Below are 27,746 nucleotides of genomic sequence, written 5' to 3' on the forward strand. Positions count from 1 at the left end.
TCCTCAGCCTCATAAAGGGTATAAATGAAAAACTCACAGCTGACATCACACTTCATGGTGAAAGACTGAATGCTTTTCCCCTAAAATTGGGTACTATGCAAGAATGTCTGCCCTCACAACTCCTATTCAACATTCGGTTGGAGATATTAGCCAATGCAATAAGGCAATGGGGGAGGGGAGGCATTTAGGTTGGTAAGGAAGATATAATGCTGCCTTTGTTTCCAGAAGACATGATAGTGTACATCAAAAACCTTGCGGCATCTCCAAAAAAGCTAGTAGAATTAATAAGTATATTTAGCAATGTCACAAGATATAAGGGCTCCATACAAAAATCAATTATGTTTCTATGTAGCAGCAGTGAAAAATCAAAAATTAAACATTTTAAATACCATTTACAATAGCATCAAAAATATTAAATACTTAGGGATAAATTTAACAAAAATTGTTTAAGACTTATACACTGAAAATTAAAACACATTGCTGAGAGGTTTAAAAGAAGGCCTACTAAATGAAGAGATACTCGAATTATAGTTTGGAAGATTTGATATTGTTTGTTAATGTCAGTTCTCCCCAAATTTATCTATATATTCAACATAAATCATTCAAAATTCCAGCAGCATTTTTTGGTAGATATTGGTAGGCTGATTTAAAAACTTACATGGAAATGCAAAGGGGTGAAATAAAGACTATGGTATTAGTGAAAATATAGACATACAGATCAATGGAGCAGAATAGACTTACATATATAGGGTAAGTTGATTTTTTTTGAACAAGGGTGCTAAGATAATAAATGGGGAAAAGATAGTGTTTTCAGCAAATTATACTGGAAAAACTAGATATCCATACAGAAAAAAAATGTACCTCACCCCTTTAATGTATGCCATACATAAATCAACTTGAAATAGATTTTATCTAAATCAAAAACTAAAACTATTCAAGTTCTGGACAAAAACATAGGACAAAGGCATATGTGATCTTGGGGTAGGCAAAGATTTCTAAGATAGGACAAAACGTATGCATGAACCTTTAACAAAAATTGATAAATTGAACTTCATCAAAATTGAAAACTATTCTTCATCACAGCAAGATCTTTTTTGACTCACCTCCTAGAGTAATGAAAATAAAAACAAAAATAAACAAATGGGACCTAATTAAACTTAAAAGCTTTTTGCACAGCAAAGGAAACCATAAACAAGACAAAGAGACAACACACAGAATGGGAGAAAATATTTACAAATGATGTAACTGACAAGGGATTAGTCTCCAAAATTTACAAACAGCTCATGTGGCTTAATATCATCAAAACAAACAACCCAAACAAAAAATGGGCAGAAGGCCTAAACAGACATTCCTCCGAAGAAGACATACAGATGGCCCACAAAGACATGAAAAGATGCTCAACATCACCAATTATTAGAGAAATGCAAATCAAAACTATAATGAGGTATCACCTCACACCAGTCAAAATGGCTATCATCAAAAAATCCACAAGCAACAAATGCTGGAGAGGATGTGGAGAGAAGGGAACCCTCCTACACTGTTGGTAGGAATTTAAATTGGTACAGCCACGATGGAGAAGAGTATGGAGGTTCCTTAAAAAACTGAAAAAAGAGCTACCATATGATCCTGCAGTTCCACTCCTGGGCATATATCCAGAGAAAAACACGGTCCAAAAGGATACATGCACCCGGATGTTCATTGCAGCAATGTTTACAGTAGCCAAGACATGGAAGCAACCTATGTGTCCATCAATAGAGGAATGGATAAAGAAGATGTGGTACCTATATACAAAGGAATATTACTAAGCCATTAAAAATGAATTAATGCCATTTGCAGCATCATGGTTGGACCTAGAGATTGTCATATTGAGTGAAGTTAAGTCAGAAGAAGAGAAATATACGATACTGTGAATATGTGGAATCTAAAAAGAAATGAAACAAATGAACTTATTTACAAAACAGAAACAGACTCACAGACTTATAGAACAAACTAATGGTTACCGGGGGGAAGGGGACAGTTAGGGAGTGTGGGACTGACATGTATACACTTATATTTTAAATGGATAACCAACAAGAACCTACTTTGTAACACTGGGAACTCTGGTCAATATTATGTTACAAGCTAAATGGGAAAAGAATTTGAAAAAGAATAGATATATGTATATGTGTAACTGAATCACTTCACCATACACCTGAAACTATCACAACATTGTTAATCAACTATACTCCAATATAAAATAAAAAGTTAAAAATAAAATGATAAATTTTAAAAAAACAAATGTTACTTTGTTTATCCTCTTATGTACTAAAACAACAAAGTCCATATTTTTCAAAGCCTTGTATCATGTTAAATATCAACTTTTCCTTAATGATTAAATCCCTATTGATCTTTTTAAAAATAAATAATAAAACAAATATACAAATATTTTACAGTTAAAAAGTCCTAACCACCATCTGACTCTTCAGCAAATTGTAGTAGTAACATCAAGGATCACTCATCACAGATCACCATAAGAAATATAATAATAATGAAAATGTTTGAAATACTGAATTATCAAAATATGACACAGAGACATGAAGTGAGCAAATATTTTGGAAAAATGGTGCCAACAGCCTTGCTCAATGCAGGGTTGCCACAAACCTTCAATTTGTAAAAAAGCAGTATCTGTGAAGCATGATAAAATGAGGTATGCCTTACATAATAAAAATAATAAATACTATATATATATACATATATATATACCCACACACATATTCCCAGCAATTCCACTCCTACATATTTACTCAAGAGAAATGAAAACATGTGCACAGAATTGTACACAAATATTCATACCAGTTTTATTCATAATAGCCAAAAACTGTCAACTCAAATTTTAATCAATAGGTGAATGCATAAAAAATTGTAGTATACCCATACAGTGCAATACTATACAGCAACAAAAAGGAACTACTGATATACAAAGCAACATGGATGAATTGCAAAAATGTTACACTGAACAAAAGGAGCCAGGTACAAAAGTAGAGATTATTTTATGATTGTTTATATGAAACTCTAGGAAACAGAATCTCTAGTGATAGAAAGCAGATAAATTGTTGCCTAGGGCTGAACATGTGAATTGTAATAACCAGGAAAGGGCACGAGGAAAACCTTTAGTGATGAAAGTATTCTGCATCTTGAACATGGTAGTGGTTACTTGGGTGTATACACTTATCAAAACTCATTAAACTGTACACTTGAAATGTATGCATAATATTATTTGTAAATTTTACTTCAAAAATTTAAAAACTATTTCTACATACTAGCAACAAATGATGGAAAACTGAAATTTAAAATTCTATTTAGAATAGCATCAAACATACTAAATATAAATTTATCAAAATATGTGCAAGACCTATACACTGAAAACTAGACCTCGAGTTACCTCATTTGTCATTCACCATTTCCACCTTGAGATTTTTTTTTTTTTTTGCAGTACGAGGGCCTCTCTCACTGTTGTGGCCTCTCCTGTTGAGAAGCACAGGCTCCGGACGCGCAGGCTCACCGGCCATGGCTCACGGGCCCAGCCGCTCCGCGGCACGTGGGATCTTCCCAGCAGGGCACGAACCCGTGTCCCCTGCATCGGCAGGCGGACTCTCAACCACTGTGACACCAGGGAAGCCCCCCACCTTGAGGTTTTATGTTAAAATTTTTTTAAGTAGTTAAATAGAGTGAGAATTATAAAGTGTAATATTTTTGCTTCGTAAGTACAAATTTTAATTAATGCAAAAAATACTTTATTGAACTGTAGTAATATCTTTTAAACTGAAAATTCTTTTTTAATCACTAATTTAAAACTAAATACAGGAAATGATTATGGAAAATAATTTTGTCATATAGAGGAGGAGATGTTTAGAAATTATTTGCTTTGTGGTGTCAAATATATCACATATACGTCACTGGTCATATCTCCCCTACACTGGATGAAATGACTTGAAGTGATCTTCTTCTAAGTACATGCCTATGTTTGAATCTTGGTTCCACCACTTGCTATCTTTATGATCTTGAGCAAATTGTTCCTTCATTTCCACAAATTAAAATGGGAATAATAGCAGTACGTATACCTAAATCATAAGCCTGTTGTGGGAATTAAATGAGTTAATGCATGTAAATTACCTAGTACAATGCCTAGCACATGGTAAGTGCTCAATAAATACTAACTTCTGTGATGACGGTCAAGCTCATAATATATTTACCATGCCTGACAAACATTAAGCTTGAAGTATTAGTTACCTTATTATGTGACAAGACTTTTTTCCCCTTTAGGCTCCTGTGATTAGTTAGAATGACCAGAGTGGCCTATATTTGAATTTTTATTATAAGTTAGACAGGAATCATAAAAGCCATAAATCTGTGGATAAAGAAATTGGGGACCATAAAGGTTAGATTATATGCTCCAGTTAGTAGGATCAGAACCAGCCTCCAAGACTTCTAACTCTGGATCTAGTCTCTTAATCTTGGTATCTATCTATAATCCTTTTTAAAGGTGACTCTCCAGTTAACAGAATAAAAACAAAGTACTTCTTATCTAAATAATACATAATATTAATATTTCAGACCTCAACCAAGACAGTTCTAAAAGCCCTGGACACAAGTTCCTAAAGCTGATGCCGAAGTTCCCCTTCCCCTACCCCACGTGATTCAGCTATATGAAGTTATTAATCATCAGTTAACTAGAAAATTACATTAATCAGAGCATCTCATCCCACTGGCAAAAGACGGTGTTTCTGAAACTAAAATGACGTGTTGGAGCAGTGATGAGGAAAACTCTACTACTCATAAAATTGTCAGCTGCTCTTCAAAGAGCGTTTGGTCCTTCTTACTCTGAGCTGTATCTCCATAGTGATTCTCAACCTCAATTGTTCCTTATCTTACAGAATAATATTTTAGAATTTTTAGTCTTATTATCCTATACTTAAGGAATGCACCATATATCTTACTTGTCATGGCATCTGATCTGTCTCCGCTCCACTCCATCTCCCAAATGCCTGGCAGCATATGATGAGTAAATTAATGAATTAATATATGTTGATGGATGTCATTAGAAATTTTAGAGAAGGAAAACTGTCTTTATCCAAATAACTGCTTATTGCTTGAGCTTTTGATGTACTTAGGCAGTCTCTAATAAACCGATAAAAATTTAACTATTGAGCAGATTTCATATTCTTGCTTCCTAACCCCATTGGCAAATCCAAGTGGGAAGCAAATATATGATTTGGTGAGCCTGGAGCTGGAGCAAAGATGATCTAATGGCTAATATTCATGCCTAAGGCAGGCATCTCCTCTGTGGCTTACATCTGATGGTCTGGGCAGACTGTCTCTAAATGGTCCCATTTCTTACTGGTGGCTTCTCCGAAGGGTAGCTTGGAAAGGCTTTTGGCCGTCCTCAAGCCCTTACCTCAATTTTCACCAGATGCTCTCAAGGTTTCTTAGAAAAGTGTGTTGGTTACACCAATGCAATTTCAAGATAAAGCCCAGACCCCCACCCCAACCCCCATTCCTACCAGACTGCAGCCCCTAAGCCCCTTCTATGCAAATTCTGAATTCTCCATATATTTATTCAACAATTATATTGAGTAGCTACTAAGTGCCAGGTGCTCACGATATGGCAGTGAAAACAAAACAAAAAGCCAACAAAAATTGCTGCCCTCCTGGAGCTTACATCCCAGTTGGAAGAAACAAATGATAAATGTCAGATGGGAAGGGGGAGGGAGAATACTGAGGGTGGGCTAAGAGTGTGGCAGTTTTAAATATAACACCAGGGAAGGCATCACTGAGAACATGATATTTTCATGAAGACTTGAAGTGAGATATGTGGATATGTGGGGGAAGTGCATTCCAGATCAAGGAATCAATGCAAAAGGCCAGAGACAGGATGCTGTATTCAAGAAACAAGAAGAGGCCAATGTGATGGAAACAAAGTGAGCAAGGAGAGTAGCAGGAAATGAGGTGAGAGAAGTAGTGCAACTCCAAAGACTTTAGATTTATTCCAAGGGAGATGAGGTGATAATTTGAAGGTTTAAAACAGAAGAGAAAAATACATGCCGTTTGGTGGTGTGGACATAAGACAAAGGCAATTAGCACAGAATACATAGGTGAAAATTAATTGTTTGGAACCTAACCGTTAAGCCTGGTTAGAAGGGCTATGTATAACAGAGAAAGGAAAGATAGCTTATTTTGCAGGAAACACTTAAGGATTTCAGAAAACAATTGGTTGCAGGTAAAAATAGGCAGTATTTGTTGACTGATGCAGCTTAAGTGATGTAGGAAAGAGAATTTTATGTATGGCAGCCTTACGGACTTTGAAGATAGTGACTAAATGTTTGTGAGGATTAGCTAGTTTGTGTGTGTGGGGGAAGTGAACATGTTAGATCAGAGGCACTGAGAGGAAAGCTAATTAAGCACTGGAGGTACTGGAAAAGATTCATCTTTAGGTAAGGAGCTGGATTAGACGAAGTTGGAAAAAATGCAAAAGTAATTTGACATTTTTACAGTTAAGGATTCAGTAAATGTTTAACTGTTGGAACAGGCTGAAGTATGGAGGAACTGAGTTAAGTGACAATCTAGCAAGGGATACAAACATAGGCAGAAGGGTTTCTAAATTTTTCTATGCAACTCTGAAGATTTTTTTTTTTCTTTTACAATTATTTTGGGCATGTGTAGTTTCTGACTTCAGTGTCCTGCCCAAGCTTGCTAAGACGGGCTTTTTCTTGAACCACTGTAAGCTGTTACTCCTAAATCACTGAAACCTTCTATATTATTGGATTGCTGAAACATTTTTGGATTGCTCAACAAGTATATGCAGAGTAACAAAATTTTCTCCTTTTCCTTGGTTTTGAGGAACCCATCTTCCTTTACAAAATCTCTAAAATTGGTTTTCACTACTGATCCTTAGCCAACCAGATCTCTAACAGGTGCCCCTAAACCCTAAGGGCTACTCCCAAACTCAATGCCAAAATTTCAGAAGGTGGTTTTGTTGGTTTTTTTCAACTTGAAAATGCTATACTATGGCAAACTGAGGAAAAAATAACTACCTACCAGTCTGTAGACTGTTGTACCATTCGGTGTAGGTGTAGAAGAGATTATAACAAAACAAAGATCTAATACTTTAAGAGATTACTTCTCAGATCCCCATCTGAAAAATGGGTAGGACAATAATTGTTACTTACAGTTAGTAGGATTCTTTTGAGTATTAGGCAAGCAACGCGCTTAAGATGCTTAGTACACTGCCCAGCACGTAAAGTGCTTACGAATGTTAGCAACTGTGTAATCCCTTGTGGTAAGCACAGCTCCACTCTACAAATGAGGAAAAAAGATCAGAAGTGACACAGAGACCCAAAGTCACAAAGAGGCAGAGCAGAAGTTAGTTCACTCCAATACATACTGAGGCTTCCATTGTGCTGTTCTACAAAGCGCAGAGGGGATCAGGAAATGAAGAAGTAGACCCCTAGAGAGACACACACACACACACACACACACACACACACACAATCACCTGCTCCCACAACTGTAGAGTCGGGAAGGGAAGAAAAGGGTATGAAATCCAGAACAATACAAAAAGTGCCAGTTCCCCCAGAGTCAAAGACAAGGGTACCCTGGCTGCCCACAGCACTCAGAAGTCTGAGCCACCTCATGGGCACAGCCATAACCACTCAGGGACACTTACAAGAACTTCTATAAAGACTCCTTCTCAAATCAAAAGGTGGCCTCAGAGCAATCCCTTGGCACCCATCTTTTACTCTGTATGAGCATACAGACTGCTGAGTTTTCCAAGAATCTAGACCATCTGAATTACTCATCACTGATTTATATGAAGGAATATGCGAGGCTTTAAGAGGCGCTATTCTGAATTTACCTTGAAGGACTTTCCTGGAAAAGATGCCTTAAAGAAAAAAACCAGTAAGGTTAGTGCTTAAGGTTCCAACACTTCAACAAAGTGTGCTGCCCAGCTACTGAGATGAGGAGTCAAAGTTAGACTTATTTCCTAGGAACAAAAACCAAAAGTCTGTCGTTAAAGCTCTAAACCTAGTCAATTACTTGGAGTAAGGAAAAGGGCTGGAGGACTAACACCTAAAAAGCTGGAAACAAAGACACATACACTTCCAGGTGTGGATTTTTATTTTCACAAAGAGACAACAATGCCTTCCCACATACAAGTATTTACAAAACCCAACTGATTCACCAATCTAGAACCTGGGTTTTTTTTTTTTTCCACTTCTCAACATAGTTGGGAATATGGAAACATTAATACCCACACAATTCCCAGAGATGGAATTTATCCATCAAACAGTGCAGATTACCTAAAAGTGCACTTACCTGCACAACTCAGTCTAAGAACCTCAGTGATACAAACCTCATGGCCAAGGTTTCAGTAATCTATTTGGTTTCATACCATGCAAACCTGAACAAGTGTGCTGCTACACTAAACTGAAAATCGGTTCTCATTTTACAATTAAAAAGGTTCTCAACGCTTTAGCAACTATACAGAATATGAAGGTTTATTTCAAAAAAGAGTACATTTTTTAAAACCAGGATACACAGATGCACTTAATGTAACAGTACCTTCTGCAAAAATAGGTTACATAATACTCAGAAATGCAAGGAACAATCTTATTCTCTAAAAATTAAACAGCAGACTTTTTAAGCTTAAACAGCCTTCAAAATGGAGGCTGAAAATGCTTGGTGACAAGAAGTAACTCTAGAGCCTGACACCACAGAGCTAATGCCGGAAATTAAACTACGACCACACACCTGCAAACTACGCTTTATATTCACACAGCATTAAAATGGTTTTGATTCCTATCTTTTCAAATGTGTCTTGGTGCTGCAAGAAAAAAAGTTGAATGATACACAAAACTATTAAAAGTTACAACAGAACTATTTAAACATCTTCTCCAAAATTGAGAAAAGCAATCATGTTAAATTTTAAAAAAAGAGAAAAAAGAAAAAGTCTGACAGAAATCTCAAGCAAGTCAGAGGTCCTCTTCATAAGTAGTCAAGTAAAGTTTACAGGAGATTTCAATAAATTATCTTGAAACCGTGGCAGAGAGCTAATTTTCAGAATCGTCGTGGAGGTCCACCCTTAAATGGCTTAAATCCAGAGCCACTTCCTCTTGGCATGGAATTGCCACTGATTTGTACAATTCTATTAATTGGGGATGCATTACTGAAAAAGGTTTAAAAGAAAAAAATGTCAGAGAACAAAAGAACAAATAATTACAGCTAATACCTAAAAAGTGATTATCATTTAACAGACACTGTTCTTTGTACTTTACACATATTAAATAATTTACTATTTTAACAGTCCTGTGAGGCATGTACCATTACTAACCCCACTTTCCTGATGAAGAAAGACAGATCTAGAAGCTAAGTAACTTGCCCAGGATCACAATGGTGATCTGATAATAAATGGTGGTGTGAGGATTTCAACTCAGGCAACCTCACGTCAAAGCCTCTGCCTCTTAGTAAGCCATTTAATGGTCTGTGAATGAATGGACTGGAGCAGTGTTTCTCAAAGTGTGGCCCCCAGATCTGCAGCATCAACTAGGAACTTGAACCTCTGAACTACAGGACATCATTCAAGAAATATTTTTGGGATTTCTTTTATATGTATAATGCAACACAGTAGGTACGAACGGATAATACAGGAATAAAGACCCACCCCAAAATCCTACAACAAATTTGGGAGGGAAAAACCCATGGTGAAATGGTTTAAGTAGCATAAAACCAAATTACAGAAAGGTGTGGATGCCAGGCTGAGGAATCTGGATTAGATCCTGTAACCTAAAGAAGCTGTTTGTAAGTTTTGGAGCAAGTAAACAGTGTAAGAAAACAGTCCCAACGGTTAAATTTAGAAATAACATGAAAAATGGAGGAGAGAAAACACTCATTTGGGAAGATCTGATGGGAGCTGAAAGGAGCAAGAAGACAAAGCTACCACAAATATATTTTTTTAACTGAACCATACTTAGAAATTTATGCTAGGAGGGGAGAAAGATAAAGATGAGGCCCAGTCTGGCAATGGCAAATCAAAAGAAGCTGGAGACAACAACTGAAACATAAAGGTTTTAAACAGCAGAGGAATGAGTTTGCTTGTGACCCTGAATTTCTGGAGACCTCCAAGCATTTACATGGAGATCATGATATAAAGCTAAAAATAAAAAACAGTATCTAAAATCCAACCGTGTGAAGGAGCCAATAAGTAAATTAAAAAGGTAGAAAAGAAAATTATGGTACATTAGAAAACAGAGGAATGTTTTAAAAAAGGAAAAGCAACAGTGCTTAACCACCAAGGAGCCCAAGAACTAAGAAAATAAAGGAATCTATATTTGTCAAGAAAAAAGGTATTGGTGACCTTTAATAACCAAGGACAGAATGAGTGACAAGGCTGTGCAGGACACAAGTATAGTAAACAGTCACTTAAGTCTGAGGCTAGAAGCAACCAGTAGAAGAGTAGTAACTTGGATCACTGAGCCAAGCCACTGTTCTCTTCTAAGACAGATGAATGGGAAAGAAAAAAGGGCATGGGAGAGAGAGAGGCCAAACACTTGGCCAGCTGAAGGGCCACAATGGATGTTGGTATGAAGAGAAAAGAAAGCTCGTCTCCTAGCATTTGAACAGGCTTTGGGATAAATGTCCAAAAATTTTGCTAGACCTATTTGAAAAGGGAGGAAGCAGAACATACTTTGTTTCTTCTTCCTTTCTAGGAATTTTCAGAATGATAGTGAACAAGAAGATGGTTCCAACATGAAATTAAAAAGCTTCATTATCTACTGGATTCTGACATAAATACCTACCTGTATCGAGACTGATATGCCAGAATGTCAATCAATTAACTTACAATGAGGAATGTTAACTCACAAATTAACATCAGCTGCCCTGGAGATTTTGGGTTAATATGAGGAAATATCTGGGCAGACCTAGGGTTGTTACTAGTTACAATTCAATCTCTCAGAAACTATAATGACCTTTAAGGAAAAGGAAAAAGGTTTGGTTGCATGCTGGCAGAAAAGTCTTAACTGATTAACTACTTACCTTGTATGCTGCGTTATCATGCCTGCTCCTGTCCGGCCATCACCCATTCGCCTTGCATCATGATAGCTAGGCCCTTGAGAAGGTGGACCATGCCATTCTTTCCTTGGTCCACTTGTGTCCCGTCCATGGCGGTCAACCACATGTCGTTCTTCAGGATAGTGCTAAAGAATAACATATTAAAAGAAAAATCAGGACAGACTCCGCCTCAGGCCAATTTACTTAAGGTGTACTTTCTTTTTTTTTGATAAATTTATTTTATTTTTATTTATTTTTGGCTGTGTTGGGTCTTTGCTGCTGCACGCAGGCTTTCTCTAGTTGCGGCAAGCGGGGGCTACTCTTCATTGCGGTGCGTGGGCTTCTCATTGCAGTGGCTTCTCTTGTTGCGGAGCACAGGCTCTAGAGTGCAGGCTCAGTAGTTGTGGCCCACGGGCTTAGCTGTTCCACTGCATGTGGGATCTTCCCGGACCAGGGCTCGAACCCATGTCCCCTGCGTTGGCAGGCGGATTCTTAACCACTGTGCCACCAGGGAAGCCCCTTATGGTATACTTTTAATGTCAGAAGGAAATTAGTAAGATGTGTGAGAAGATGAAAGAATGAATAATATGAAAAAAGGTTTCTATCTACTTTGAACTAAGAAGCTTCTCAGGCTTCAGGGTAGAAAAGGTAGGACAGAATATGATTCAGCACTGTTATTTCTATACCTTCTAGCACCCATGTACTTTTTGACCCTTGAGTATTTCTGGGTCTATATGTAATGCCTGGATCTTCTATACATATGTAAGAAGGCATACTGAGAGGTCAAAACCTTAAGACAAATCAAGGTCGGGTATATGATCAACATGAAAATACCACATAGAAACAGGAGCTGTCATCTTACTGTACACAGTACTAGTTAGTGCTATGGCTCTTACAAGGTCTTACATCCATGACTATGAAGAAAAAAGAATAGTGAACATAAAGAAACAAAAGCAGAGAACTAAGGATCTGCAGAAAAAAAAGAGTCAAAAGTTATGATAGTTAGCCTACAGAAATCTGAAGGCGCCCTACAGAGATATGTTGGGTTGGCCAAAAGGTTCGTTCAGTTTTCCCGTAGGATGGCTCTAGTGGCGCTTAGCTGTCTTTAACTTCATTCAAAACAATTTTGTTAGATTGTATTGTGACAGCTGTCATATCAGCGTGCATTAAAAAAAAACCCAAAATTGGTGAATTTTTGTGTAGCCATTTTAATACTGAAGATGGAAGAAAAAAAGCCACATTTTTGGCATATTATGCTTTATTATTTCAAGAAAGGTAAAAACACAATTGAAACACAAAAAAACGATTTGCGTGGTGTATGGAGAAGATGCTGTGACTGATCAAACGTGTCAAAGGTTGGTTTGGGAAGTACTGTGCTGAAGATTTCTCGCTGGATGATGTTCCACGGTTGGGTAGACCAGCTGAAGTTGACAGCAATCAAATCGAGACATTGAGAATAATCAACATTATACCACGTGGGAGATAGCCGACATACTCAAAATATCCAAATCAAGTGCTGAAAATCATTTGCACCAGCTTGGTTATGTGAATCGCTTTGACGTTTGGGTTCCATGTAAGTTAAGTGAAAAAAACCCTTCTTGACCGTATTTCCACATGCATTTCTCTACTGAAACGTAACGAAAATGTTCCATTTTTAAAACAAATTGTGACAGGCGATGAAAAGTGGATACCGTACTACAATGTGGAACGGAAGAGATTGTAGGGCAAGCAAAAGGAACCACCACCAACCACACCAAAGGCCGGTCTTCATCCAAAGAAGGTGATGTGTATATAGTGGGATTAGAAGGGAGTCCTTCCAGAAAACCAAACAATTAACTCCGACAAGTACTGCTCCCAATTAGACCAACTGAAAATGGCACTCAACGAAAAGCATCCAGATTAGTCAACAGAAAACGCAGAATCTTCCATCAGGATAATGCAAGACAGCATGTTTCTTTGATGACCAGGCAAAATCTGTTACAGCTTGGCTGGGAAGTTCTGATTCTTCCGCCATATTCACCAGACATTGCACGTTCGGCTTTCCACTTATTTTGGTCTTTACAAAATTCTCTTAATGGGAAAAATTTCAAGTCCCTGGAAGACTGTAAAAGGCACATGGAACAGTTCTTTGCTCAAAAAGATAAAAAGTTTTGGGAAGACAGAATTATGAAGTTGCCTGAAAAATGGCAGAAGGTAGTGAAACAAAACAGTGAATACGTTGTTCAATAAAGTTCTTGGTGAAAATAAAAATGTGTCTTTTATTTGTACTTAAAAACCGAAGGAACTTTTTTGCCAACCCAATACTACAGTCAGAACAGCTTATAGACCAACACAATGAAAACCAAATTTCCAAGGGAGGAACAGGATCTCTTCCCTCAGGATACCTTTTGCAAAAAGGGTATGTGAATGCAAGGGCACTAGTCTACGAGACTTAAATTTTACTCTAACTAAGGCAGAATATCTGGATTATGTAACAAATCTTAAATGTTCTATTCAGGATAAATAGCTCAATGAATTCATCTATTGAACATTTCTACTTACTAGAAACATTAAAACGTAATAAATCCCAGCAGGCCCAAATCCATTTCAAAAATGCTTTGTAGGAAATGGAAAGTGCATAGTTGTATTAACTAGAATGCCAAGAGATTAAAAAGTTTTCTGGTAAAAAATGTTGCTACAAAACCTAATATGTATTCAAATACAAAACAGAGCACCAGAGTATACTACAGGCTGAAGGATGGAGACACACATGCACATACACACACACTTCAGAATTCTTTTCTGTATGTAATTTAAGAGAATATTCTATCTCTGCAACCGTCAACCCATATTATGCCAGTATTTCATTGACAGAATGCTTTCAAATCAGGTAAAAGGTTTTTGCTCATTTGAATTGCTAAGATATGTCCTCTGTCGAGATTCATTAACTTCTTAATAGAAAATATTCAAGTCAATAAAGTGTCACAAGAGTAAAAAAGGCAAATACAAAATATTCCACTTACCTACCTTTAAAAATAAAAGAGCAAAAAAGAGACAACTGTTTTATTTCAGTTCTATACTTTAAGCTACTTAATAAAGTGGGAGAAAAGAGAGAGTATTATAAACCAAAAAAACAACAAAAAAAAGGAAAAGGTGAAAGAGAAACACAAGTAGGGGCCCAAGATTTCCCATCCAGTTTGAAAGCCTCAATTTCTTAAAAAAGAAATAAAGCCAGTCATCATTAGGAAGGCTCATCTATCTACCAAATATAACAATTCTCAAATTTTCGCAGGAAGTTTAACAAAAATTTCAGGGCTACAATCATTTCATCATGTATGTAAGTCAAGTCATTATACTGTACACCTTAAACTTACACAGTTCTTTCTGTATGTCAATTATATCTCAATAAAACTGGAAGGAAAAAAAATTTCAGGGCTAGTATCCTGCTTCTCTGGACTACTATGTTCAACTACTGACTTGAAAATACAAGAGGCATTAAGATCTTTCACAAGAAACTCTCAATCATTCTCATCTAACTAGTCTAGTCCACACTCAAATGATACTATAGATACAATGTGTCTCATAAGTCCTTTAAATTTATTTCTGGAGAGTTGACAATAAACCTGCATAAGCATTTACCTGTGCTCCACTTCCTCGGTCTGTGATTACTCCTCTGTCTCCCTCTCTGTTTCCATAGCCTGAAGCATTACTGCGATTCCCAGGGGGAGCCCCTCTCACACTGTGCCCTGATACTTCTCTCCCAGATCTTTCTGGCCTTTCAACTCTGTTAAACAAAATCCAAAAACATACACAATCAAACTCTATTATACCTTTTTTTGAAAAACCCAAATGCATTATAAACCACCACTAGCTAGTCATTAGAAACTACACAAATACCTTGCTTCTCGTTTGTCGGTGGACATGCCTCCTTCACTCTTCCAGGAGGTTGGTCTAGATGGATTGGGCCCTCCTTCTCGAGGATGTCTAGGGTGAGTGATATCAGGCCTGTCATGAATGATCACTGTCCTCCTCTCATCTCGTTCCCCTCGTACTTCTCGCCTGTCTGTTTCTCTAAGTTCGTTTCTTGGTGGTAGAGGCTCATTTCTTCTGGAATCACTGAAATTTTTGGGATACCTTTCAAAACCTGGATCTTCTCTTCGTGCAGAAGGACGTGTTTTTTTCCCTTCACTGTGACCAACAAAACGTTCTCGCCTGTTGTCCAAAACAAAGAACACAGGTCCTGAGAAGTACTTACTTGGCCTTATTCTTCTTAACTTTATTTGCATAACCTACAGTAATAACACCTTCTTTAAAAATTAACTTAAGATGGAAGAGATATGGGAACATATGTATATGTATAACTGATTCACTTTGTTATAAAGCAGAAACCAACACACCATTGTAAAGCAATTATACTCCAATAAAGATGTAAAAAAAAAAAAACTAAATAAATAATAAATAAAAATTAACTTAAGGTAAGGTGACCAAAAATAGCCACAATTATTGATAATAACCTATATTCTTTTAAATTGAGCTAAATGTCTGGCATGAAGGTTGGTTTTTTGCCATCCAAGGGAAATTACATCAAGTCACTACCAACCTGAGGGATACTTTACTGTTCTTCACAGTTGAGGCCCATCCAAAGTTAACAGTACTCCCACTTAGATAAAACCAACTACTTAACTGTGTTATATGGTGGCCTATAAAACTAATGTTGAATACTGAATCACAGTCTCATTAACAAATACAAAAACCAAACATATGATTTGTTCTGAACACTCAGGTATGACCTGTACTCAAGATTTTAACTGAGAACCAAACTATCACTAACAAGGCTCATATACCAAATACAGCATTTTTCAACATAATCTGTTTACCTTTCAAAAGATGAAGACTGTATTGATGAACTCTCAGGAAACCTGCCCCTCTCTCGGTGATCAAAGTCATTAAATCTATTCTGTTGTCGAGAGTAGTCAGATCCGTGGCCGAATCGTGCATCTGTATCTAGAGACAACTTTTTATTCTCGCTCCAGTAAGGATCATCTCGCCTTGAAGAAAAATATTTGCTTGTTTATATAAATTAGTTTTACAACAATCAAATAACACTTACTTGGAGTCATACATACCACATGCTAGGAACTGTGGATACAGAGGGCTAATAAGCTCAAGATAAAACATTGTTACAAGAACAAGCTAGCAAAAAATTGTTGTTATACAAAGTCATATAGTTATTAGAGGAATTTCACAGGAAAGAAAATAGTTGAAGAATTGTTTGTTTTCAAATTACTAAATGGAAAAGACAAATAAGATAAACACTTGATACCATTTTATGATAAAATTCTAACTAGGTGTATACAACCTTTTTGGTTATACTTAACTTTGGAAAGGTTAGAGGGGTCAGTCCCAAGCACAAGTCATTCACTCCACTTATTTCTCAACACTATCAACTAAATCTCACAGAATGTATAATGAGAAAATTAAATGACTATATTGTATTTTGAAATCTATTAAGAACCATGAATGCAAACACATACAGAATCTACATTTTAGTCTTCCCAAATTTGACTTTGATTTCTGTACCATCTGCATTACCCTGTAAGCATTTTCAAAATGGGTCTGAGTTTGAGAGCCATTGCTGAAGTCTACCATGTATTTCCAGTCATAGTGGAAAAACATTTGCATTAGGAAGGGAAACAGAAGAGCAGACTCTTCTACTTGACAATGCACTGGGTCCAATTCAATACTGCAGTCATTCCCATCCCTGTTGATCATGACCCTTTACTCCAGTGATGGGTGCCTGTACTCTCCAATTCTAGAGTTAGTCTTAGCTTGGACTAAGGAATAAGATAGTAAGCTACTGTTAAAGAAAGTAAGCAACTACCTATGATCTACATCACGTGGGCGTTTCAAAGAATTCCTTTTTTCTTGTTCATAACGAAGCTGCTGCTGTTGCCTTCTCAGTTCCTCTCGTTCTCGAGCAATACGTTCAGCTTCCTTACGTCGTTCCTTCAGACAACATAGAAGGAAGAACCAACCAATGCAAAATGAAAACATAAGGTAAGTATATATGCAACTTTGTTTTAATCCTGTCATTAAGAAACCATCATAGGCAAGCACCAGGCAAAACACATACCTGGGACAAATAAAAAATTCTGACTTCAGTAATTAGCAATCTAAGCTATGACTATTGTTCTGCAACATTAAAATTAACAGAGACTGGGTGTTAAAAGCTGGCAATTTTTTAAATTTGGAAGGTCAAATTTAGTTTAATAATTTTAAACAAAAGCACCTAAAGGGAATTAGAAATAGAGTTCTTAATACGTATGAAGATTAAGTGCCTTAAAACCTTGGATGCAATTCTGCAAAGAGAGGCATTATTTCCTTCCAGCCTTGGGAAATCACTCCCACTATAATATGTAAGGAAATAGTTATTTTCTAAGAATGGGATAGTGACAGAGCCTGGATTACAACTACTCTGGACTCATAGTCCTATGCTCAGACTATTAGGCTGCCATGATATTGCAGAGCTCGAGGTATTACCAATTAGCTAGAACAAAGTCATGACTAAATGTATTTTTAACTAGCACCTAATTCACTGTTACCTTTCAGGGACACTTAATAAATGCTCATTAGCTAAACTTATTCTATAGAAGCTTTACAACATGTAAAGCAAATTTTAGGGCAAAAATCACAGGGTTTGAAAAAGGTCAGTTATTTAAGATGAAAAGATTTTCTGACTGCACCTGTTCAATACGAATGCGTTCCCTTTCCAAGCGTTCGCGTTCCATTCTCTCTCTCTCTAGTTTTTGCCTTTCAATTTCTAGGCGCTCTCTCTCTCTCTGTAAGCGTTCCCGTTCTTCCCGTTCACGAATTATTCTAATGCGTTCTCGCTCTCGACGCTCTCTTTCTGCAATCTCTCTTCGTCTAACAAAAATCAGTATTTAGAAATACTTAAATTATGCTAGCACTGTGTGAAAGAGAATAGCTTTTGAATTTGTATTTTTCCTTGAGGTTGGCAATTTTAAACTTCAACTCATTCTAAGTAGTTTTAATGTAATTGGAAAGAGAACTCAAAATAAAACTTTAAACAGATTTCAATAGTGTCACTTATTTATTAAGACTGTCAACTGAACAGCTGAATTTTATAGAGTAGTTGCCTCTTACATGATTCCTGTTTAAATAAAAATCCCACTATAACAGCCCATTAATTAATCAACATTTTTAAAAGGAGATATTCTACATACATGAGTTTGCAAAACTACAACTTCTACTGTTTTTGATAGAAAAATAGGATATGGTCTATCTCCTTAAAATCAGGTAGGCCTTATTTTTGATAACTTGGGATCATAACCACCAGCATGAATTACAGCAAATGCTGTATATAATGAACGGTTGCCTCAAAGCCTCTTTTGGAGTGTTCACAGCCCATAATAGATGGCTCCAGGTAACATGCTTCTTTCATTCAGGAGGTAGTTCAAATGTTTGCTCAACTAAATTATTATATTAAGACTTTTAACAGCGTTTGGTTTTTTTAAAAAATCATTTCCTTACATTAAGGCACCCAGTGTATTTTGTCTATCACCATGTCTTCCCCTAGTAACCCAGTGGTTCTCAACGGTTCAGTACTGCCCCCATGGAAATCTGAGGAGCATTTTTAATTATCACAATGACCATGGGGCGGTTACCAGCAGTTAGTGAAGGGGACCAAGGATTCTAAATATCTTCCGATGCGTGGAATAGTCAAGATAGTTCTGCATAACAAAAAACTGTCCAACACTCCTAATGTACCTTTCAAATACCATAATGGACATTCATGTCATTAAAACAAAATCACCTCTAGAGAAAAAAATCTAGCTCTAGAACTTAACTAATGTTTAATAAATGCTAGGTTCATTTGCTTTGGCGTGGCTTTATGTACACTAAAGTTTCCAGGAATGCAACTCCATATAAGTAAGAGGGAAAATTATACTTTCTTGAGAACTTCACCAAGAGTTGTTCACCATTTCAGATGTCATGTCATAACATCAACAACACTCCTGGTATTTGACTCACCAATATGACAAACCGGTATCAATCTGTGTTTGCAGCTGTCACATTCTCACTGAGTCTTAAGAAGGGTGCAAACATCTGACTACTTCATTAGATCTTCTAGAGAGTCATGCCTAAACATTCATATCTGGAATATATGCTTCATTATAAATTACTTTCATTTTCCTTCGTATTACAGTTAAGGCTTTATATTGATATTTTTCGTATATTTGTATAGGTAGGTATATTATATACCAATTTCGTTTCAGATTAGTAAAGAAGGTGCTGCAACTCTTTTGTTTACTATGAAAGGGGTGCTGGTCTAACGGGTTTGAGGAGTGCTGCCTAATAACTCCCACTCCCACCCTCCTCTCAACTTGTGGTCCTCTAAACAGGAGGCTAAGCGTGCTGAGACCTCTTCCAACAAAGGTTCTGAGTAATGCAAGGGTTATTTCCTTTAGGTAAACTGTGTGGCAATCACAGTATTATTTAAGTTGCTAAAAGTATCTCTGGTAGTTCCAAGCACTCTTGTGAATGAATAGATGAAATTTCATGGTAAGTGACCATTTGACAGTATAGGTTAATATTTGGAAATTTATATTATGAAACACTTTCACAAGAATATTTTAAGTGGCATCCAAAAACTGATATATATGAAAGCAAACTGGCACTCATGATGAACTGTTGAGATATTGCCACTAAAAATAGAAATGTTTTGTTCTCATTTTGTTTTAAAAAGAATGCCTGCTTTGGGACAGAGCTTGAACACAATAAGGTTCACAGGGTTAAATCTGCCTTCACTTGGTCTCTAATTCAAAGTACAATAAGTTTTCCCTAAAATGTCAACATATTATTTGACCACTATAGCTTACATTGAGACTATCCTATCTCAAAAATCAATTTTTCCTTTAAAGTCATGTTTTTTATGGCGGCAGCTTTGGAGTAGAGGAAAGAGCATTGGACTTGGAGTCAGAAGACTTGGGTCTGAGTCCCGACTCTGCCACTCATTAGCCATGTGGCATTGGAAGAGTCATTTAGCCTCTCTGGGCCTCCATTTTTTTCACTTATATAATGGACATAACTAACCTTACAGAACTGTCAAGACAGAGATAATAGATGGAAAGGTATTTTGTAAATCGTAAAATACTATGCAAACTAAAGAAATCAGTAGGTTTTACTGCACTTCTTAAAAGTGACAAATATCTTTCTGTAGGAATACAATTTCCAGAAATCTGGTTTATAACTAGTGTTAAAGATGTACCTATAGTTAAAGACAGGTATAAACAGACTCTTTTCCTACCTTCGAAGTTCCATTGCTCGTCGCAATCTTTCAAAACGAACTAAATGTTCTCTCAATCTTTGTTCCTTCATCTTTTCAAAAGGCAAGATGTCTTTCCTCCTGTAGTCTTTGTCCCTTTTTTTATCTAAGCTAGCTCTCTCCTTTTCCTTGCTTCTTCCATGAATCTGTAGAAAAAAAAATTATAACAGGACTACAAGTTAAAATAATTTTGTTTTTTCAAGTTGAGCTGGTCATTTAAAAAGCCTAAATGAGTAATGACATTCCCCTTTTCTTAGGTTTCCTAGCATGGAAGTGTGCAAAATGGTTAGAGATACTGACTTAGCTTCTTTTGGGAACAGGTGGAATAGTATACAACATCCATCTCAGAGACTTACTTTCTCATATCTTCCCCTTCTTGATGGCCTACAATGATCTCCTTTAGTTTGGTCTAGTATTACCATATGTCCTGGACTCTTTGAACCTAAGAGGAAAAAGAAAAAAAATTAGATAAGCAAATGTCTAAAAATATTTCAGTAAAAAAGAAAATATAATGTAAAAATGCTGAATTCTTAGACAACCAAATATTCATAAACGAATACATGAAATAAAAAACCTATTCTATAAGAACTTAAAGGTAAAGAGTTTTTAAAGCTTGATCTGCTAACATAAATACTTTCAGAGATACCAAAAGATCAATTACATAGCTATTACTCATTGACCGTTTTCAGCCAGCCCAGATTTAACAGTAAATGGGCTTAGGTGGAAGAAGACATCTGTTTCCTAAGAGTGGAAAAGGAGAAGACAATCAGTCTATTAGACCTCCTTTTCTACCACAGTGACATCTAATAACAAAGTTTAAAATATTTATCTGGATTGTAATCTCAAGTTTCCCCTTCCACTGTAAAAATTAAATTGTAGGATGCATTAGAAAGGGACTGAGAAGAAAGATGCATAGCATACTTATTCGTTTCTTTTCTTCACTTTTTTTAATCGATTCTGAAGTTTGGCCACTTGATCCATTATCATTCTTCTCATCTTTACCTTCCATTTTCTTAGTATCCTTGCTTTCTTTTTTTTCAGGTTTCTCAGACGACCTCTTCTCTTCTTTTTTGACTGAGGCTTGTGTCCTGACCATACCACAACACGCAAGAAAACAACAAAATGAGGACTACTTCATCAGTGTACCAAGAAAGTCTATATGCTTATCAACAAAATAAATCCTTACTTGCTACTTCTATCACTCATATTTTTTTTGTCTCCAGAACTTCTTGAACTACTCTTTTCATCATTTTCTTTCTTCAATTCTTTCTTAGAAGGATCACCTTTAACCTGAAAGGTTTAAACAGAAAAAAAATATGTGTTTTAACGTTACACTTTTATGTTTACAAAAAGTATGTTGATGGTAGAAAATTTGGAAAACAGAAATGAATATATAAAATTAAAAATCATTCCTAATTCTACTCCCTACCAGTGTAACATCTTTAAATTGAAAATTACTAGCCCTCAAAATAACCTCCCTTTTATAAACACTTAAGCAAGCTTACTTTTTCAACAGAAATTAGCTGTCCATGCAGCTCAGTGCGATGAAGATGTGCAATACATCTGGACACCTCTGTGCTTGAAGACATAGTTACAATGCCATAGCACTTGGCCCCGGGACTTCGAGCATTTGTGACTACCTTTGCACTCAGAACCTGTAAAATGAGATTATACTTTAGAAAGTTTTACAACTTTATAACCACATACATTTCTAAATAGATTAAACTTCAGAATGAAGACTATTCAAATTAAAGGATATGTTCAGGATGTATAAATTCAGGATAAAGGATAAATTTAGGACATATATTATTCTATGATCACCATCTACCTTGCCTGTAAGTAGTCAGTAAATATTCAGGGGAACAATTTAAAATGTCAAAAAGCAATTTAACCTGCTTTTAGTTTTTTCCTTTTTCTTCCTTTCAAATACATTGCCAAAACACAGTCACATCAATGAAGTAATGGCACAATTAACGAAAGCAAAGAAATAATATTTTCAATTAGATTTGGGTCAAAAATTCCCTATCAAAGGCTCACCCTGAATCTCTTAAAGATATTAAAACAAAAAGGGTTAAGTTCCTAGAAAGTGTCTAGATAAGTGTTAACACTTTTCTATAATGGGTCTTTCAAAAATAAAGAATCTGCCACATGTAAAAAAGCAACCTTAAAAATACACCCTAGGACTTCCCTGGTGGCGCAGTGGTTAAGAATCTGCCTGCCAATGCAGGGGACACGGGTTTGAGCCGTGGTCTGGGAAGATCCCACATGCCGTGGAGCAACTAAGCCCATGCGCCACAACTACTGAGCCTGCGCACCTAGAGCCCATGCTCCGCAACAAGAGAAGCCATGACAACGAGAATCCCGTGCACTGCAACAAAGAGTAGCCCCCGCTCGCCGCAACTAGAGAAAGCCCGCGCACAGCAACGAAGACCCAATACAGCCAAAAATAAAAACAAATAAATTAATTTTTTTTAAAAAACACACAAAAGACACACTTTCCATCTATGTACTTTTAAAATGTATACCAATATAAAAGTGACAAATAATTTCAATTCTATAAAATGAATAAGAGAGACAAGGCAGGGGTGGATGAGTGAGAAGAAAAGCGAGAGAGAACAATGTAGTGCTGAATAAATAGGAACAGGGACGCAGTGTCAGGAAGAGGAACGTAAGGAATTTAGGAGGCTGTATGGTGTGGGTAGCTGGTAGCTATCAGCTTTTATCTCAACTCTGGGAAACACTGACTTGCCCCAACAACAGCTTAATTCTTAAGCCCGAGGTCCTTGTTATAAGTACATGGTTTCCTAATATAGTTTTAATCCTAACAAATGCCAACATCAAAATACCGTTTTTACAGCTCTAACAATAAATTGTTGAAAATAGAACCAAAAATACACCACAGCTGATCATGGGACCACAATTCTCAGTGTTCTGTATCTGACATCTACAAGAACCTCCTTAAATGTGCAGGTAACTCTCTAATTAGAAGAAGAAGAAAAAACTCCTAAAATCAATAAGATAGATTTTTGTAACACTCATTAATGGCTATTTACTGTTAATGGTCATTAATTTAATAAATATTTGAAAGCCTACCATGTGCACACATAGTATAGTAGATAAAGATCCCTGCTATCAAAGAGTTTACAGCAGAGTAGGTTATATACGATGTACCAATATATTGTACACTAAAATGTAAAGTAGAAAATAGTGAGTGCCCTAAGGGATGCAGATCAACTGCAACTTAATTCAACAGACATTATTTGAATATTCAATTCATTTAATCATTGACTATTTTTCTCTTCTGTTAGGGCTCCCCTCATATGCCAGAAAAAGTTCTCCTGATGAACCAACCACAGTAACGCCTCCCTTTGCTAACACCCTGCACTCTTCCTTCACAGCACATATCAAAACTTCTGATTAAGTTTCACCAGTTTTACATTTTTCACCACCACTGTACTGGAATTTGTATAATGAGAAGGACCACATCAGTTTTGGGGTTTTTTCCCTCATATTCTATATCCCATTGCCTAATATTAATCTACCTATATTTTCCAGATGACCAGATCAGCCTCAGCAATTCTAGGTCCAAGAAATATCATGATGAATGTGATGAATCAAAATCCTTGGCTTAAATGGGCTCAAAATATGAGCTCTTAATAGAAGATTCCCAGGGCTCAGAGTGAGATTATATGATGAAACTCATCATTACTACAGAACTCAATAATTATGCCTGTAACAGTCCTAAGAGAGACAAGAAACTAGATTTTATATATACTGTTTTGAATATAACCTCTATTTAGAATGGAGATACCAGAAAGATGGATAAAAAGGTAAAAAGAATGTACCTTTCCATATTTGCCAAAGAGGTTCTTCAAATCAGCAGCTTTGGTATTAGAAGAAAGTCCACTAACCCAGATATTTTTAGTTGAGCTTCCACTGCTACCACTAGTACTACTTGTACTTCCTAGAATAGATTTAATATCAGAAGTTTAAGTACCTCAATTGGAATTTTTTAAAACACAATTATTAGGGCCATATTCTTCCAAAATTATAATACCCTCTAATGTTGATAGTACAACTTTACTACATCAAAATCCTACACATCTATTATTAAAATCAAACACAATAAGAGATAATACAAACATGTCTGAACATTTGTACATTTCCTACTGCACGAATTTTAAGACAAAGTAGGCAAAAAAAATAAATTACATGTCTTGGACTTTTGCTGTTAAGCTCAATAACTTATACTCAACCACTGCACTGAATACAGGGAACCAGGAAGTAGTCATCTAGGAATGTACAGACTGCTTAATTACCTACATCTGTGGTGGGCTTTAGCTCCTGAGAAACTTGGGAGCGCAAAGGGAAAAGTCAAACAAAGGGATAAACTGTTTTCAAGAATCTGAATGTTTAATAACAAAGACTAGCCAACCACAGTTCACCTTCATTCTCTATCAGAGAAAGGGTAAGAGAAAGTGGGAATTACATGCAGCTGGATAACTCTGTATTTAAAAAAAAAAAATCTTCTACAATCACTTACAAAAATAAGATCAGAGACCTCAAAATCCTTTAGAATAGGTAAATGGTTATATGTATTATTTCTGCACTATTTCCATACACAAATTATGGTTTCATACAGATAAATGCCATTTCTTAAAATACAGGCCTGGTCAGTCATCCTTCAGTGCTTTACTTCAAATGTGCTATATTATAAAAAAGGAATTTTCATTCATTTGACTTTACTTGGAAAACAACTCTTACCCACTCTAAGGGAAACAGTATCTAAGCAAACAAAAGTAACAATTTTTATAACTTTGCATTATTGGAGTAAAATGTTTAATGCTTTAAAAATTACAAGCCACAAGTTTTAGTTGAAGAACTATTGTCAGCGTACTTATGAGACAACACATGCCTGACTCAAATATTTTAAATATTAATGGTTGCTGCATTTGTGTTCTTAAGAAATGTAGTTATCAAGCGATCTGCTATGAAATGTTAACTGGAAGTTTATGTATCTTTTTTATTTTACCAGTAACATTTGGGCCCACGTACTTCTCTAACTACAGAAAAAACAATTTAATGACAGGAAAAAGTTAACATTTAATTAAGACTACACTAGTCTTCTAAATTTAAAGGATAACATTTAATACATTTATTATATCTTATCCATTAACCAAACTGTAAGGAATGTGGGTAATGCAATTAATTAATTGTCAATTACTAAACCAATCACTAAAATTTCTAATTATTAAAATATACCAACAAAATATACTAAAAAAAAGGATAAGGAACACATTACTTTTTCAGGCACTCGAGGCATTTTCAGAATCTGTAGTACCTAAATGGTGTTATTTTCCCTTAAAATGCTTTTTGAGAACACAAGAAATATTTTTCAAGTATACAGCATATACAAGATGACACTAAAGCACATGACCAGGAGACAAACTGAGACTTCCCAGTAACAAAAAGTAATCAAATAATGCACCTTTAAGCTCACAAAAATTAAAATAAAACTACTTTTCTACATAAAACTCTCATCAATACAAAATAAGTCAAATAGGAAGTAAATTCCGAAGAATTAAAATACTGTATAACTGGCTATTAACAGAAGTGTGCCCTGATTTAAAGAATCAAGAAAGTAAAACCAAATGTTAGGAGACTGACTTTCTTTCAGCTCCACAAATATACACAAATGCTGTTTATACCATATTTCCTACTAGACAGAAAGGGAAAAGACTGTGGTGGTGTACAGGGGTTAAAAGTGACTGCAATCAAAGATAAAATACTTGAAATTATAAGAAAACAAAATATCTGTTATATGAATATTCCATACAGATGCTTAGAACACAACGTAAAAAACACAGACCAAATATATTTTAAGCAAATTCATACCAGTTTACAAATTAAGTAATTAAGAAAGTAATGCTTTAATCACACTGAGAATTTGCTGTAATCTAACTCCATTGTTTACATAAAGGCCATCGAAAAATTTTAGTATGTCAATTTTTGAGGACTCAATAATGTCAAAGGAAACAAACCCCAGGCAATTATTACTTTTTAATGAAAATATGCAATTTACCACTGAAATAAACAGGGAAGGAAATCCATTACCTTTGTCATCTTTGGATGATGTCTTGCTGTCTTTAGATTCCTTTGAAGAGCTAAAGAAGCAAATCACCAGAAGAAAATTGAAAAAAAAAAAAAACACAACAGAAAAAAACAAAAGAACAAAAATCGAACAGCTTGATATCGACTATATTTCAAATAGTGCTATTCATACAAATTAATAATTCCAAAGGCCTAGATTAGGTTATTTGAACAAATGATTCCCTTAGGATTCTTGGACTGATTTTCCCCAAGATGCCTGAAGATCTAGATTTTCTGACAATTCTATTCAGTGGATATATGGCCATCTTCTCCAGATTTCAGGACTGGGACTTGACTTCATTTTGTGTTCTTAGGACTGATAGTTGTTCATTAACCATCATCACAAGGATTTTTAAAAATAAAACACAAAAAAATTGTCAATTTGAAAAAAAAAAACAACAAAAAAACCAAATATATGCTGACAATTCGACAATGCAATCAGTAGGACACACTGCATATTACGAAGATCTTGAATTTTTTTTTAAAGTAACTTATGACGATCAAAAATATTATAGGCAGGATCATAAGTACTAATTACTGTACATGGTCTTGAAGCCACCCCCTTAATGTAGAGTGATCTTATTGAATGCTGGAATTCAGTATCGTAAAGAACTGACATAGAAAAACAAACCTCTTTGCTTGACCAGAGGCCCCAGTAGACGAGGGCCCTTTCTTCAAAGTATCCTTTTCTTTGTCTCCAGATTCTGCTTTCTTAGAACTTTCTCTGGCTTCCTTCTCGACAGGATCACCCTTCACGCAGTCTTCCTTCTTACCATCTTTATGGTTCGCATTCATCTCATAATCCTTGCTTTCCTTCTCCGGGCTCTGTGCAATGACGTCCTGCCCATCTTTTGGCTTACTTGCTTCAGAATCTGTAATTTTCACATTTTTACCTGTTTCTAGGAGGTCATCACCATCAAAATCCAGAGTGATGGCATCTTCAGCCTGGATTGTGACCGAGATGTTGTCATCCTCAGCTTCTTTCACAGTCGTATTAGCTTCCATCTCTTCATGAGCTGTGTGATCAGCCTCAGCTAGGTTCCCTTCTGAAGGAAGAGGTTTAGATACTTCTTGTGTACCATCACCAGAACCTGCTATATCTAAGAGGATTTAACAGGAATAAATACGGCAAAACAAGAAGTTTAAACAATTTCATATTCATAAGCTAGAATAGGACCTAGAAAAT

General features: G+C 36.0%; 2 protein-coding genes across 6 annotated transcripts in view; one reads left to right on the forward strand and one right to left on the reverse strand.

The window, feature by feature from the left end:
* The window catches only part of MINDY2 (MINDY lysine 48 deubiquitinase 2), a 113,498-nt gene extending 91,923 nt beyond the window's left edge, over positions 1-21,575 (forward strand). The window contains exons 11-13 of the transcript XR_014296393.1: positions 3,473-3,671; positions 17,005-17,121; positions 21,452-21,575. The gene's annotated coding sequence lies outside the window, so the exon portion shown is untranslated. The remainder of the gene's footprint in view (positions 1-3,472; positions 3,672-17,004; positions 17,122-21,451) is intronic.
* Positions 8,145-27,746, reverse strand: part of SLTM (SAFB like transcription modulator) — a 44,492-nt gene continuing 24,890 nt past the window's right edge. For 2 of the 5 annotated variants that reach the window (XM_082648915.1, XM_082648918.1), the window contains 15 exons: positions 27,192-27,606; positions 26,525-26,574; positions 24,256-24,374; positions 21,916-22,065; positions 21,597-21,700; positions 21,332-21,498; positions 20,767-20,852; positions 20,393-20,556; positions 17,808-17,988; positions 16,946-17,070; positions 15,942-16,112; positions 14,962-15,276; positions 14,704-14,848; positions 11,071-11,231; positions 8,145-9,202 (listed from right to left, as the gene is read on the reverse strand). In XM_082648915.1, the coding sequence (XP_082505041.1) occupies positions 9,094-9,202; positions 11,071-11,231; positions 14,704-14,848; positions 14,962-15,276; positions 15,942-16,112; positions 16,946-17,070; positions 17,808-17,988; positions 20,393-20,556; positions 20,767-20,852; positions 21,332-21,498; positions 21,597-21,700; positions 21,916-22,065; positions 24,256-24,374; positions 26,525-26,574; positions 27,192-27,606 (2,462 nt within the window). In that variant the 3' untranslated portion in view covers positions 8,145-9,093. Of the gene's footprint in view, positions 9,203-11,070; positions 11,232-14,703; positions 14,849-14,961; positions 15,277-15,941; positions 16,113-16,945; positions 17,071-17,807; positions 17,989-20,392; positions 20,557-20,766; positions 20,853-21,331; positions 21,499-21,596; positions 21,701-21,915; positions 22,066-24,255; positions 24,375-26,524; positions 26,575-27,191; positions 27,661-27,746 lie in introns of all 5 variants that reach the window. The other 3 variants (XM_082648914.1, XM_082648917.1, XM_082648916.1) reach the window with 2 other exon arrangements.

Source organism: Grampus griseus (genome assembly GCF_964374135.1).
Source record: "Grampus griseus genome assembly, chromosome: 2".
Taxonomy (NCBI): Eukaryota; Metazoa; Chordata; class Mammalia; order Artiodactyla; family Delphinidae; genus Grampus; species Grampus griseus.